Source organism: Schistocerca serialis, chromosome 4, assembly GCF_023864345.2.
Source record: "Schistocerca serialis cubense isolate TAMUIC-IGC-003099 chromosome 4, iqSchSeri2.2, whole genome shotgun sequence".
NCBI classification, from domain to species: domain Eukaryota; kingdom Metazoa; phylum Arthropoda; class Insecta; order Orthoptera; family Acrididae; genus Schistocerca; species Schistocerca serialis.
In genome coordinates, this window is record NC_064641.1 from 587427939 (window position 1) to 587442952 (window position 15014).

The window sequence follows — 15014 nt, forward strand, 5'->3', positions numbered from 1 at the left end:
AGATGGCACTGTTAACCGCGCTTTTTAGTTGCTACTTGCGACTCTTAGTTGCGACTTGTCACGGAAATCGCAGTTAGACTCCATAGCGTACCGCAGAGATGGACGTAGTACGAACTTTGACCCACAGATGGCACTGTTAACCGCGCTTTCTAGTTGCTACTTGCGACTCTTAGTTGCGACTTGTCACGGAAATCGCAGTTAGACCCCATAGCGTACCGCAGAGATGGACGTAGTACGAACTTCGGCCAACAGATGCCACTGTTAACCGCGCTTTTTAGTTGCTACTTGCGACTCTTAGTTGCGACTTGTCACTGAAATCGCAGAAAGCAGTGCTAAATTCGACCAATAGATGGCTCACGTCTTTCAATGTGAAATACTACTTGCGACTGCTAACTGTGACTGAAATCGCAGTTAGATTCTGTAAAGTTGCTACTGTGATATCTGTGACTTCTCAGTCACTGTGATTTCTAACAGATACGCGATTTCCTGCCCACCACTACTCTGAGCGTCTGTAAGTGTAAACTGTAAACAGACGGTTGCCGGTGCGGAGTAGGCAACGTGAGCATGGATTTTGTTTGCTTCCTGACCCACATCGATACATAACACGATAGATTACATAACTTTCAAGATATTTATGTTTTTACGTTTCCTGTCAATATCACCGAAACTGTACGGCGGTAATAATCGAACAATGAGTGTATTTACCAAAAAGGTTAACCCAGTTACAGGAAAGGGCGAGTGGATATTTCACGACGAAAATTATGATTTTCACCAGGAAATAGCGCGTTCAGCATTTGCAGATATGCTCCACGATACTGAAAGGGTAAGATTTTATCTATTGTCACTGAAATGATTATCACCTATTTGTACATAGCCTATATAGAAGTCTAAAAGTAAGTCATGTAAGAGTTACTTAAAAATAGAAATTTAAAGAGATTTGCCTCAATCCTTTAAAATTCTTATATAACTACACACATCTAATTACTTTTTTGAAAGCAACATCTTATTATCTGAACACAAGAAAAACAGCTCAATAAGTAATCGATTTAATAAGAACTATTCATCTTCTACAGTCTTTGTTAATCTCATAAAAGCATTTGATCTTTTGAACCACTTCTCCCTTCATGAATCATGGAGGTTCATGACGTTGAAGTGGAGTGGCTTGCGTGCCTCACTGTAGGTGCAACCATGATGGAGGGGTATCTGTGGAGAGAACAGACTAGCCTCGTGAGGAGGAACAGTAGCATTTGGCTGATTGCAATCTGAATGATTGACTGATCTGGCCTTGTAACACTAGCCATTGTGGTTTTGCTCTGCTGTTCCTGCAGACTTATGGAAGTAAGGGGAAACATCAGACATTATTTTTACTGTGTGGCTTAATGATGAAGGCATCCTCCTGAATAAAATATTCCGAGGGTAAAATAGCCCCTATTCGGACCTTTAGGTGGGCATAACTCTGGAGTATGTCATCAAGAGAAACAAAACTGGCCTTCTGTGGGTTAATGTGTGTCATGTTGAATCCTTTCATCAGATAAATAGTAAAGTGAAATTAAACAAATGCTGTGGGATTTGGCGAAGTGAGGTGACAGCAAGAGCAAGACGTGATCAGAGAAATACAGGACTAAAATACAAAATCAGGTAATGCTGGAGAAGCCTAGGCCTAAAACTGGATAATAAAATGGGAATATGTCTAAGCTACTGTTAACAGCATAGTGACAACACTGTAGTTGCCAAATAGGCACAAAGGCAACTCTCACCACGGTAATAGGACCTTCAAGTTCTTCTGCTGTGGAATGCCACAGAAGTTGAAGAGACAGAAGAAATGTACAGTTTTATGAAAGAAATTATTCATTTAGTTAAGGGACACAAAAATTTAATTATGCTGTGGTACTGGAAAGGAAAGGAATAGAAGTAAGAATAGTGGGAGAACATGGACTCGAGGAAGGGAATCGAAGGGGAAGCCACCTAATCTCATTATTTTCAACATGTTTGCATAAATAATGGTATTTGATGTCAATGTGCTTGATATGTCTGTAATGTTCTGTGTTTTTAATCAGGCAAATAGCACTTTGATTGTCAACATGGAGTGTTGATGGTTTGTCTAACTGAAAACCAAGTTCACTGAGAAAACCATGCAACCAAACAACTTCAGTAGCAGCACCTGAAGCTGCTATGTATTCGGCCTCCATTGATGATCTGCCTACACATTTTTGCTGCTGTGACCACCATGTCAGAGGCCCATCTGCTAACAAGCTCACATAAACTGTTGTTGTCCGACGAGTGTCACAGTCACCAGCAAAGTCAGCATCTGAGTAGACCACCAGTCCAGTAGAGTCAGCTTTGTACTTTGTGGTCAGTTCCCTGGTCAACTGTAGATACTTCATAATCCTTTTAACAGCATGCCAATTATCGAGACCCAGATTATGTAAAAACCTACTCACTATGCTCACAGCAAACGTGATGTCTGGCCGTGAGACAGTTGCTGTAAACATTTAAGCTGCCAATAAGGTTTGCTTTCCATCTCCTTAACCTCATGGCAGGAGACCGCCCTCTGTGCAACATGGTTCCAACATCAAAAGGAGTGGAGTTGGTTTTGAATCATCCATGTTGAACTTCTGAAGTAAACAACTGATATATCTTTGCTGGCCTATATAGATGTATTTTGTAGAAGGGCTGTGTTCAATTTCCAATCCATCAGTGTGGGATCCGTACCAGATTGGGTTGACGGAGGAGATAGAGAAGATCCAAAGAAGAGCGGCGCGTTTCGTCACAGGGTTATTTGGTAACCGTGATAGCGTTACGGAGATGTTTAGCAAACTCAAGTGGCAGACCCTGCAAGAGAGGCGCTCTGCATCGCGGTGTAGCTTGCTCGCCAGGTTTCGAGAGGATGCGTTTCTGGATGAGGTATTGAGGTATTGCTTCCCCCTACTTATACCTCCCGAGGAGATCACAAATGTAAAATTAGAGAGATTCGAGCGCGTACGGAGGCTTTCAGACAGTCATTCTTCCCGCGAACCATACGCGACTGGAACAGAAAAGGGAGGTAATGACCATGGCATGTAAAGTGCCCTCCGCCACACACCGTTGGGTGGGTTGCGGAGTATAAATGTAGATGTAGACACAGAAGTATTTTCCATTGCCCACAGTAATTTCAAACATTGATCCTAGTGCTGTCAAAACATTTTCCAGTATTTTTGGAGACTTTCAAATAAGCAAGCCATCATCCACATAAAGTGCCAGGCAAAAATCAGTGTCATCTGTTAAAACGTGGAAAACACATTTGTCCACATTCAGTTGCACGAAACCAAACATTGTCAGAAACTGTACAATTTTTTGATTCCAACAATGTGGCAATTGTTTGAGTCCATATAGACTCTTCTTCAGTTTGCAAACATTATTTGGGCCTTCTGCAACAAAACCTTTTGGTTGCTCCATGTAAACTTCTTCTTTCAAACCCCGTTCAGGAATGCAGTCCTAACATCAAACTGCCTAATTTCCATATCTCATGAAGCTGCTATGGCTAATAAAACTCTGATTGAATCATATCGGACCACAGGAGAGAATGTCTCTTCATAATCAATGCCTTTTCGTTTGAATAACCTTTTGCACGTAATCTAGTTTTAAAGTGATCAGTTTTTCCCTCAGAATTCTGCTTCACATGATAAACCCACTTCTATGTAATGACTTGGCAGAAAATCCTAAGAAATTTTTGTCTTATGTCAAAGTGGTAGGTGGATCAAAACAAAATGTCCAGACACTCTGTGAAAAAATGGTACTGAAACAGAGGATGACAGGCTAAAGGCCGAAATACTAAATGTCTTTTTCCAAAGCTGTTTCACAGTGGAAGACTGCACTGTAGTTCCTTCTCTAGATTGTCGTACAGATGACAAAATGGTAGATATCAAAATAGACGGCAGAGGGATAGAGAAACAATTAAAATCCCTCAAAAGAGGAAAGGTCGCTGGACCTGATGGGATACCAGTTCGATTTTACACAGAGTACGCGAAGGAACTGCCCCCCTTCTTGCAGCGGTGTACCGTAGGTCTCTAGAAGAGCGTAGCGTTCCAAAGGATTGGAAAAGGGCACCGGTCATCCCCATTTTCAAGAAGGGACGTCGAACAGATGTGCTAACGTCGATCAGTTGTAGAATTTTGGAACATGTATTATGTTTGAGTATAATGACTTTTCTGGAGACTAGAAATCTACTCTGTAGGAATCAGCATGGGTTTCGAAAAAGATGGTCGTGTGAAACCCAGCTCGCGCTATTCGTCCATGAGACTCAGAGGGCCGTAGACACGGGTTCACAGGTGGATGCCGTGTGTCTTGACTTCCGCAAGGCGTTCGATACAGTTCCCCACAGTAGTTTAATTAACAAAGTAAGAGCATATGGACTATCAGACCAATTGTGTGATTGGATTGAAGAGTTCCTAGATAACAGAACGCAGCATGTCGATCTCAGTGGAGAGAAGTCTTCCGAAGTAAGAGTGATTTCAGGTGTGCCGCAGGGGAGTGTCATTGGACCGTTGCTATTCACAATATACATAAATGACCTTGTGGATGACATTGGAAGTTCACTGTGGCTTTTTGCAGATGATGCTGTGGTGTATCGAGAGGATGTAACAATGGAAAATTGTACTGAAATGCAGGAGGATCTGCAGCGAGTTGGCGCATGGTGCAGGGAATGGCAATTAAATCTCAATGTAGACAAGTGTAATGTGCTGCGAAAGATAGATCCCTTATCATTTAGCTACAAAATAGCAGGTCAGCAACTGGAAGCAGTTAATTCCATAAATTATCTGGGAGTACGCATTAGGAATGATTTAAAATGGAATGATCATATAAAGTTGATCCTAAGGAAATGCAATCTGAAAACAAAGGAAGTAGGTTACAGTACGCTTGTTCGCCCACTGCTTGAATACTGCTCAGCACTGTGGGATCCGTACCAGATAGGGTTGGTAGAAGAGAAAGAGAAGATCCAATGGAGAGCAGTGTGCTTCGTTACAGGATCATTTAGTAATCGCGAAAGCATTACGGAGATGATAGATAAACTCCAGTGGAAGACTCTGCAGGAGAGGCGCTCAGTAGCTCGGTAAGGGCTTTTGTTAAAGTTTCGAGAACATACCTTCTCCGAAGAGTCAAGCAGTATATTGCTCCCTCCTACGTATATCTTGCGAAGAGACCATGGGGATAAAATCAGAGAGATTAGAGCCCACGCAGAAGCATACCGACAATCCTTCTTTCCATGACCAATACGAGACTGGAATAGAAGGCAGAACCGATAGAGGTACTCAAGGTACCCTCCGCCACACACCGTCAGGTGGCTTGCGTAGTATGGATGTAAATGTAGATGTACATCTAACTGCCTTACGGTTGTGTGGTGATGGTACTAGATCCCAAGTTTTGTTCTTTTTCAGGGATGTCATTTTCTCTTCCGTTGCTTGTTTCCACCGTGATGACTCTTTCAATGCCATTGCTGCTTCAAAAGTTTGAGGTTCAAAGATAACGGCAGAGCAAGCTATATCTTGGTCCCGAAAATGAGCAGGTGCTTGCAGATTAGGCCGATCTCTCAAATACATCTTTTGATTTTCTTTCGTTTGTTCACCGGTATCATCCTCTTCAGATTCCTCTTGAACATTTTCTGCAGCGTGGTCTCCCAGGTAAAATTCAGTAATCTTTGTTCTGTGTTTAAGCTATGGGTTTGTTCTTCATTGAAAGAGACATTGCAGGAGACTATAATTTTCTTTGACTCCGATTGTAGAGGCGATAGATAGTTGGTACTATATCCATCATAGCCAACCATGATCAATTTCTTTGATTTAATATCCCATTTTGATCTAATTTTATCAGGAACATGTATGTATGCTGCTGATCCGAACTTCCTCACATGTCTCAAAGAAGGCAGTTTTCCAAACTATTTTTCGTTTGGCATAACATTGTCGTTTGCTTTACATGGTTGGTGATCTAAGATATATGTAGCACAGTTTACTGCTTCTGCCCACAATTCGTGAGACAAGTCAGTACTTAATAACATGCAATGGACCTGTTTAACATAGTGTGTGCACATTCAGCAATGGATCTGTTTTCTCGTTCAAATCGGCCATTCTGCTGTGGTGTATAGGGACTTGTTTTTTCATGTATTATACCATTTTGCTTGAAATAATATTCAAATTGCTTATTTATGAATTTGGTTCCATTGTCACTTCTAAGAACTTAGATATTGTTTCCAGTTTGTCTTTCAGTCAGTCTCTGAAATTCCAAAAACACAGGGAAAGTATTATGCTTAATTTTAAGAGAATACACAAACCTGTATGAAGTGCAATCATACTTGAAAACTATGTACAATTGTGCACCTCCAAGATACGGTTTTCTCACCCATCCACTCAAATCTACATGAATAAATTCACTAGGAACTTTCAATCTTGATTCAAAATTTTAATTAAAAGATTTTCTTTTCGTCTTGCCATACTAAAATGGTTCACAATGAAGATTTTCAACTTTCTTCATATTGAAACCAGGTATTAAGTTCAGATCAGCCACATTCTTGAGACCACTGAAATTACTGTGCCCAAGTCTCGCATGTCAGATCTAGGTGGAATTCAGGGAAGCAAGATTAGCCTGTAGTTTATATGGACGTTTAAACAACATTTGACAACACTGATTGTTCATCTTGATTCCTGTTGCAATTAGACATGAACTGTGAACTTCCATTCTCTTGTTGCCAAAAATAACTTTATTTCCTCTTTTTGTGACTGCTCCCACTGAAAATAAATTTTTCTTTAGCTTAGGAATATATAATGTGTTTTCCAAAGTGCGACATTGCCATTTGTCCTCAACTAATGACAATACTTCAATTGATCCAATGCCTTCTGCTTTGACGATAGAGTTGTCTCCAATTTGAACAAATGACTCCTCTCACTGAATTGGGTTAGATGTGTTGAACCACTCTTTGTGTGACATCATATATTTTGACTCAGCACTGTCAGCTAACCAAATGTTTTCGCAATCTGGAGCAAAAACATATGCATGTTCTGCATTCAAAGCATGGTGCTCAGACATATCAGTTTTCATATTAAGTTTTGCCAAAAGTTTTCTGCACTCAGATTTAAAATGTCCTTTTTTGTGACAGTAATAACATTCAATCTCTTTTCTACTGACCATGTTAGACGCACTGTTGTTACTGGTATTTAAGCTCAACCTGCGTGTTGTGTCTACATTAACTGTTGCGACGGTTGTTGAGCTTTCATCACATTGTAAAAGTTTTTGTTCTTCTTTCAATAACCTTAAAGTCAAATTATCGAACGTTTGTTGATCTTCAGCACACGAGTCCCAGGCAGTTGAAAAAACTGCAAACTTTGCTGGCAGACTTACCAAAATTTTTGCCATTTTGTCAGCTTCTGTAACAAGTTCCCCAATATCAGCTAACGCTTATGCCAGGGACGCAACTTGACTGATGTGTTGTGCAATTGTGTCTGTTGGAGACATTCTATAATAAACAAATTTCTGCTTCAAGGCCATTTTATTAACTGCGGATTGCTGTTCATGAATAGTCTTTAGTCTGGCCCACATTTCCACTGCATTTGTGCATGCCATAACATATTGCAATTGGTCAAATTCTATCGCAGTAGATAGAACGAGCATCGCCTTCACATTTAAGTCGTCCCAAGCGGTTTGACACTCACTAGCTTCATTTGGCCTCAGTTTCCCCTCAACAATATCAAGCACTTTTTCAGCACGAAAAGTATTTTGCAACTGATATTTCCACAACTGGAAATTTTTACCGTCAAATTTCTGGATACTGTAAGTTTTCGGTTTATCTATTTTCGTGTAGGCTGAATATAAATCTAACTCATAATATTCAGTTGAAAATGAAAACGAAGGGTAGCAATGAATTCACAGAACAGAAACAAATATCATGTGTATGCATTTGCCTGGGCCCATAACCTGATGTCTTTAATTGTGTTTGGCAGAAAATTACAGAACAAAATATGGTATATTGGAATAAAAATAACTTATTGCTCCTTTCTTTCACCAGAAACACACACTCACACACACATATATATATATATATATATATATATATATATATATATAAAATGGAAGGAAACATTCCACGTGGGAAAAATTATATATAAAAACAAAGGTGAGGTGACTTACCGAACGAAAGCGCTGGCAGGTCAATAGACACACAAACAAACACAAACATACACACAAAATTCTAGCTTTCGCAATCAACGGTTGCCTCATCAGGAAAGAGGGAAGAAGAGGGAAAGACGAAAGGATGTGGGTTTTAAGGGAGAGGGTAAGGAGTCATTCCAATCCCGGGAGCGGAAAGACTTACCTTAGGGGGAAAAAAGGACAGGTATACACTCGCACGCGCACACACACACACACACACACACACACACACACACACACACACACACACACACACACACACATATCCATCCACACATGCAGACACAAGCAGACATAGGTCTTTAAATATGTCTGCTTGTGTCTGCATGTGTGGATGGATATGTGTGTGTGTGCGCGAGTGTATACCTGTCCTTTTTTCCCCCTAAGGTAAGTCTTTCCGCTCCCGGGATTGGAATGACTCCTTACCCTCTCCCTTAAAACCCACATCCTTTCGTCTTTCCCTTTCCTTCCCTCTTTCCTGATGAGGCAACCGTTGGTTGCGAAAGCTAGAATTTTGTGTGTATGTTTGTGTTTGTTTGTGTGTCTATCGACCTGCCAGCGCTTTCGTTCGGTAAGTCACCTCATCTTATATAAAATAGAGGGAAACATTCCACGTGGGAAAAAATATATATAAAAACAAAGATGAGGTGACTTACCGAACGAAAGCGCTGGCAGGTCGATACACACACAAACATACACACAACTGAAGAAATTTCAAAAAATGTAGGACGCTCATAATTATTGAGATTCTTGAGAGAGCCAGCCATGAATAAACCATTCCCTCTGGTGTGCAAGGCATATGAAACAGTTGAAATGGCCTCGGACTTCAAGAGTAATGTAATAATTCCAATTGCAAAGAAGGCTGCTATGGTATGAAGGTGTTTGTTTGTTTGTGTGTCTATCGACCTGCCAGCGCTTTCGTTCGGTAAGTCACCTCATCTTTGTTTTTTTTATATATATATATATATATATATATATATATATATATATATGTGTGTGTGTGTGTTTATGGTGAAAGAAAGGAGCAATAAGTTACTTTTATTCCAATATACCATATTTTGTTCTGTAATTTTCTGCCAAATATATAATGAATATAAATATCTGGTGTACTCACAACATTTGGGGGGGGGGGGGGGCGGAAGCACCTCAATACAACAAGCTCACTGCTGTCAACAGGTTGTGTATGTTGAATAGATGTAGAGAGATGGAAGGTTCCAGGTTGTTTATGTAATGGTAAGGCAGAAATTTTTAAATGAGGTTTGTAACTGGGACAAGGGGAAATCCGGGATGGAATAATGATAGTGTCATTTGTAACCGTTCTGGGACAGATCTGGGCTCTGTTTGTAATTTGAAGTATGAACTGCAGATTACAACTGAAGAAATTTCAAAAAATGTAGGACGCTCATAATTATTGAGATTCTTGAGAGAGCCAGCCATGAATAAACCATTCCCTCTGGTGTGCAAGGTATATGAAACAGTTGAAATGCCCTCGGATTTCAAGAGTAATGTAATAATTCCAATTGCAAAGAAGGCTGCTACTGACAAGTGTGATAATACTGAACCATTAGTTTGATAAGCCATGGTTTGCAAAATATTGAAAGAAGCTAACCATGTAGATCAGTTTGGGTTCTGGAGCACACAAGCAATATTAATGGTATGAAGGTCCGCCCCCGGTAGCTGCGTGGTCAGAGCGACTGACTGTCAATCCTAAGGGCCCGGGTTCAATTCCCGGCTGGGTCGGAGATTTTCTCCGCTCAGGGACTGGGTGTTGTATTGTCCTAATCATCATCATTTCATCCCCATCGACGCGCAAGTCGCCGAAGTGGCGTTCAATCGAAAGACTTGCACCAGGCGAGCGGTCTCCCCGACGGGAGGCCCTCATCACACGACATTATTATTATAATGGTATGAACATAAGATAAAGAAAGGCAAACCTTCATTTATAGTATCAGTAGATTTAGAGAAGGCTTTTGACAGTGTTGACAGGAATACATTCTTAGAAATCTTGAACCTAACAGCATTAAAATACAGAGAGTGCATCATTATAATTTGAACAGAAAACAGACTGCAACTGTAAGAATTGAAAGACATGAAATGGAAGTGTTTATTGAGAAGGGAGTGGGACCATGTTGTACCCTACTGTCTGTGTTGGTTGATCTGTACATTGGGCACATGCTGAAGGAAACAAAGAAGAAATTTGGAACGGGAAGTAAAATTCTGGGAGGAGCAATAAAACTAGCACAATGACATGTCCTCGGTGCTCACCACCCACCTGTATTTATGTTAATTCCTTCCATATCAGCATTTTTTCGCAGTAACTACTCCTTTCTTCACTCAATTTTAGTTTTCTACATCTGTCATTTCCCGACCTGTCTGTTTTTTTGCTGTTCGCCCTGCTACCTCTGTTATATACAATGCACTTAGGTTTTCACTCTTATTAATTCATATACAATGCCACTGAGTCCAAAAGCTTGTAAAAGCTAAACCTTTTTGTGTCACTATTCTCCTGCCACCACTTGGTGAGTAGATTTTTTATCTATCCATTTCCATTGTTTTTGTTGTTATAATTCATGTTGTTGGATAAAGCAAAGCTCTTCATTCCAATCCTGATGGGCCAGTTGGGACCGACCAACTGCTGTGACATCCTCTGCCAATGGCATCACTGGATGCAGTATGGAGGAATGTGGGGTCAACACACAGCTCTTCCTGTCTTTTTAATCTTTATTGATCTTGGAGGCACTTCTTCTCATCCTATACAAGTTCTCCTACCAAAGAAAAATCCCTGGTAGTACTGGGAAGCAAACCTGGGTCCTCTGCATAGTAGCCAAACACACTGATCTCTCAGCTATGGCAGTCAGACTGCTGTTACATAATCTGGAAGCTTATTAAATAAGAGGTATTTGCAGTGGATGCCTCCACTCATATCTCTGCAACAAGAAGCAACTGACTAAACTCATATCCCAATAAGGAAGATAAGTTGATTTAGAGAAAGAATTAGTAACCTGTTGTATCTTACAGAGCTCCAATCTGGGTTCTCTCCTCTTCCTGCCCTAAATCAGTAACCTAAACAAAAATTTATCATTAACAATTCCTCTAGTGTTTGCTGGTGATACGAACCTGCTGTGCTGCAAAAAAATCACTCATTATAACTGCCCTAATTGATATCAGTGATAAGCTTCTGTATTGGTTCTATAACAGTAAACTATTTTTGAATGAGTAAAACTGCCTTCGTGGTGTTTAGCCTCTCACGGGGCAATGGAATCCACATAGAGATCATGTCTTTCCATAATGAAATAATAGAGCTGGTAAAAGAAATGAAGTTTTCTTTGAGTATAATGGAAATTCCAGGTAGGAATATCAACAATAATGGAAAACTGATAGATTGCTACTCACTGTAAGGATGACCTGTTGAATTGCAGGCTGGCACAACAAAGAGACTGTTACACATTATAGCTTTTAGCCAAAGCCTTCTTCAGCAAAGAAAACACACATACATTTGCACAAGCAAGCAGATTTCACACACACACACACACACACACACACACACACACACACACACACACACACACACACACGACTGTTACCACCAGCAGCTCCAACTGGGATGCAGCTGTCATGGGAGTAGCAATCTGGAGTGGTGAGGAGAAGGGGGAAGGACAGCAGGGTATGGGTGGGGGGGAGAGAAGTGCACTGTCTGGCAAGGCATGCAGGGATATAGAGACTGCCAAGTGCAGTGTAAATGAGGTAAAAAATGGGGAGCACGAAAGGAGAGGAGGAGAGAAGGGAGAATGTTGGGTGGGTACATTGGCAGGGGGCAGCATACAAAGAGGGTGAGGGAGTTTGAAAAGGGAGGAGTTGATTGGATGAGGGGGCCAGAAACTGTTTGGTGGAAGCTGCAGGGATAGTAGATCACCTTAGGTTGAGGACAGGATAATTCTGGGAGAAGAGGATGTGTTGTAAGAATAACTTCCATCTGCACAGTTCAGAAAAGCTGGTGGTGGAGGGCAGGGTCCTGACGGTCCGGGTTGTAAAGCAGCCACTGAAATCAAACATGTTATGTTCAGCTGTATTTTGTGCCACAGTTTGGTCTATTTTGCTCTAAGCCACAGTTTGGCAGTGGCCATTCAACCTGGTGGACAGCTGGATAGTAGTCATACCAATATAAAAAGCTATGCAGTGATTGCAGCAAAGCTGGTATATGACATGGCTGCTTTCACAGGTGGTTCAGCCTCTAATGAGCTAGGATAAGTCTGTGACAAGAGTGGAATAGGAAGTGCTGGTTGGATGAGTTGGGCAGGTCTTGCACCTGTCTCTTCCACTGGGAGTGGCATAGGGATAGAATAGGGTGTTGTGGAGGTCGGTTGGGTGACAGAACACGACTTTAGAAGGGATGGGAAGGACCTTGGGTAGGATGTGTCTCATTTCTGGGCATGATGATGCCCTGGCGACAGATATGTTTCAGCTTTTAGAGTCAGGTGGTGGTAATGAATGACAAAGGGGGCACTCTTTTGTAGCTGGTTCTTGGGGATGGTGGGACGGTTGGGAGTATGTGGGGAAATGGCACAGGAAATGTGTTTGCGTACTAGTTCTGGAGGATAGTGCCTGTCTGTGAAGGCCTTTGTGATACCTTCAACATACTGAGTGTTAAATGATCCTTGGATTGTCACCCATGGAGAGTGAATTGAGACATCAGGACAACAGTAGATTTGTTCAATGCATTTATTTATTCCAGCCTGGTGGAGGCATCCAGTTGCCTCTCATGTGAAACAATAGACATCTGGCATTGTTAACAGCAGAAAGAGTGGGGCCGAGCATGTGTCACTCAAATGCCGCTGTCAGTGAGGTCTCCAGCTGTGAAGGTGGTGACAGCGCAGTACTACAGCTGACAATGGCCGTGAACTTCCTCGAGCATGCGGGTGGCTCCCTCATGACTCAGGGCAGGCTGCCCTGTTTTGTGGAACAGTGGATCCTGTACTGCATACCGGGATGTTACTCCAGGTTTCATTGGCTTAGGGTGTAGGCTGTTGTGCTGAGGCAAGAATGATTTAGTATATGACTGGCTGATTGCTTACTTGCCCCAGACTATGTTCGTTTAGGGCTTAGGGCATGTGCTCTAAACACTTCTGTGGTGGCAAGTGAGGAAAGTCTTCCATCCTTCCACTAGTGTATTGCAGTGTCGGCTGTTGCTAGACAGTGCCCAGCTGGCTCTGCTTTGCAATGCCAGTCGATCATGTTTTGCTCTGCAATTCATGACCTGCAGTTGGCTCTGGTGTATTTTCTGACCAAATACAGTTGATATGTTACATTGCCCTCCTTTTTATCAGGATCCAGGCCCTCAGGTCAACCAAACTAGATTATTCTTTGCACTAGAGTTTCTGGTAACTGGCCCTTCTGGCCCTGCTTCACCTCTTAAGAATTATTCTAACAATTGGTTCCCTTAATCTTACACATTTCCAAAGGGCCCCCTGCTCTGCTTCTTAACTCAAACACCATGGAACTTACTTCATTAGTAGGCTTGCTGCACAATCACTTCTAACTCTCTATTTCCAACTTACAAGCTAAAATGAAGCAGTTATTCATAATACTGGTGCGTTCAGATTCCTTCTGCTGCTTTTATGCTTGGGTATCCAACCCACTGGAATCTGAACTATGGCTTGGTCCGAGCTTAGTCTTGTGCTTCGTCTGCTATGTACCAACACAAGGACTGTGCTCAGTATAATAAGTGCCATTGTTGTGGCTGACATGATAATAGTCTTTGTTCTCTCTTTCTGGTACTGATTTCCCTGATAAGAATTTACATGCTGCAATAAGGTTTCCAGGGAGACTCATCCCTTCTGTTGGTTCAGAAGCGCGTTTGTAGGCTGCATTAAGTCCAGCCCCAGACTTTGATTTAAGCCAGTTAGATTTGCAGTATGTAGCATTTCCATGGGCTTCTCCGGCCAATACAAATGAGGCTTCGAAATATTCAGATGAGTTACACCTGAAATTGTGGTGAGCAGGTACAAAGTAGGCCCCATTATCTCACACACTGTTCCATTTAATAAGAAACATCTCCCGTTCAATTCTTGCCTCTTTGCTGACCTAAGTTTCCAGTGCTCGAAACAACTAGCCACTACTACCATCTTGCCAAAGGTAAGAGTACAATCAATGCACCTTGACCTGCTGAGAGTACAATTCTGGCTCAGTCACATTCTCTTACGTCCTTTTTTTCCCCATTAGCAGTTTCACTGCACAGGAATCCTGCCGCTCTCATATGCTACCAGTTTCAACGTTACAACCACACTAGAATGTCCTGTTGAAACATTGCCAAACGTGTTCCCAGTGGTAGGGATGCACCAGAGGGTGACTGCCCTCCTCCTCCTCCTCCTCCTCCTCCTCCTCCTCCTCCCTGCTGTATCAATTGCAATGATGACCATGCAGCCTGCAATGATGACCATGCAGACTCATCCCGAGAATGTCCCATGTATCTTGATGAGCAGGCCGTCTGGGAGATCTGGGTGAAGGAAAAAGTGCCTTAACATGTCACTCACAAGTTGTTGGCTAGTCAAAAGGCCTGCATTTTACCACCTGGCACATACGGTGCTTTTCTTGCTACACCTTGCTCTATGAAGGACACAGCTATGGAGATTTGTGACCTCAAATTCAGCACAGTTGTAAAATCGCCCAGTGTCATGGTAGCATCCTAGTCTCCTCCTCCTCCAGCTGTGCAACAAGCCATCACGTCTTTGCCTCTGGTGCCAAAATCACCTGCTACACAACCAACAGGCTGGAAAGAACAGAAGGAATTTTCCCCACAAAGACTTCTTATGTCCCTCCAGCCATCAAGCATCTGAGACTTC

The 15014-nt window shown here is 41.9% G+C and overlaps 1 protein-coding gene across 2 annotated transcripts in view; it reads left to right on the forward strand.

Annotated features, from left to right (window-relative positions):
* Positions 1 to 496: 496 nt before the first annotated feature.
* Positions 497 to 15014, forward strand: part of LOC126475339 (protein arginine N-methyltransferase 7-like) — a 138686-nt gene continuing 124168 nt past the window's right edge. For both annotated transcript variants that reach the window (XM_050103138.1, XM_050103139.1), the window contains exon 1: positions 497 to 823. In XM_050103138.1, the coding sequence (XP_049959095.1) occupies positions 635 to 823 (189 nt within the window). In that variant the 5' untranslated portion in view covers positions 497 to 634. The remainder of the gene's footprint in view (positions 824 to 15014) is intronic.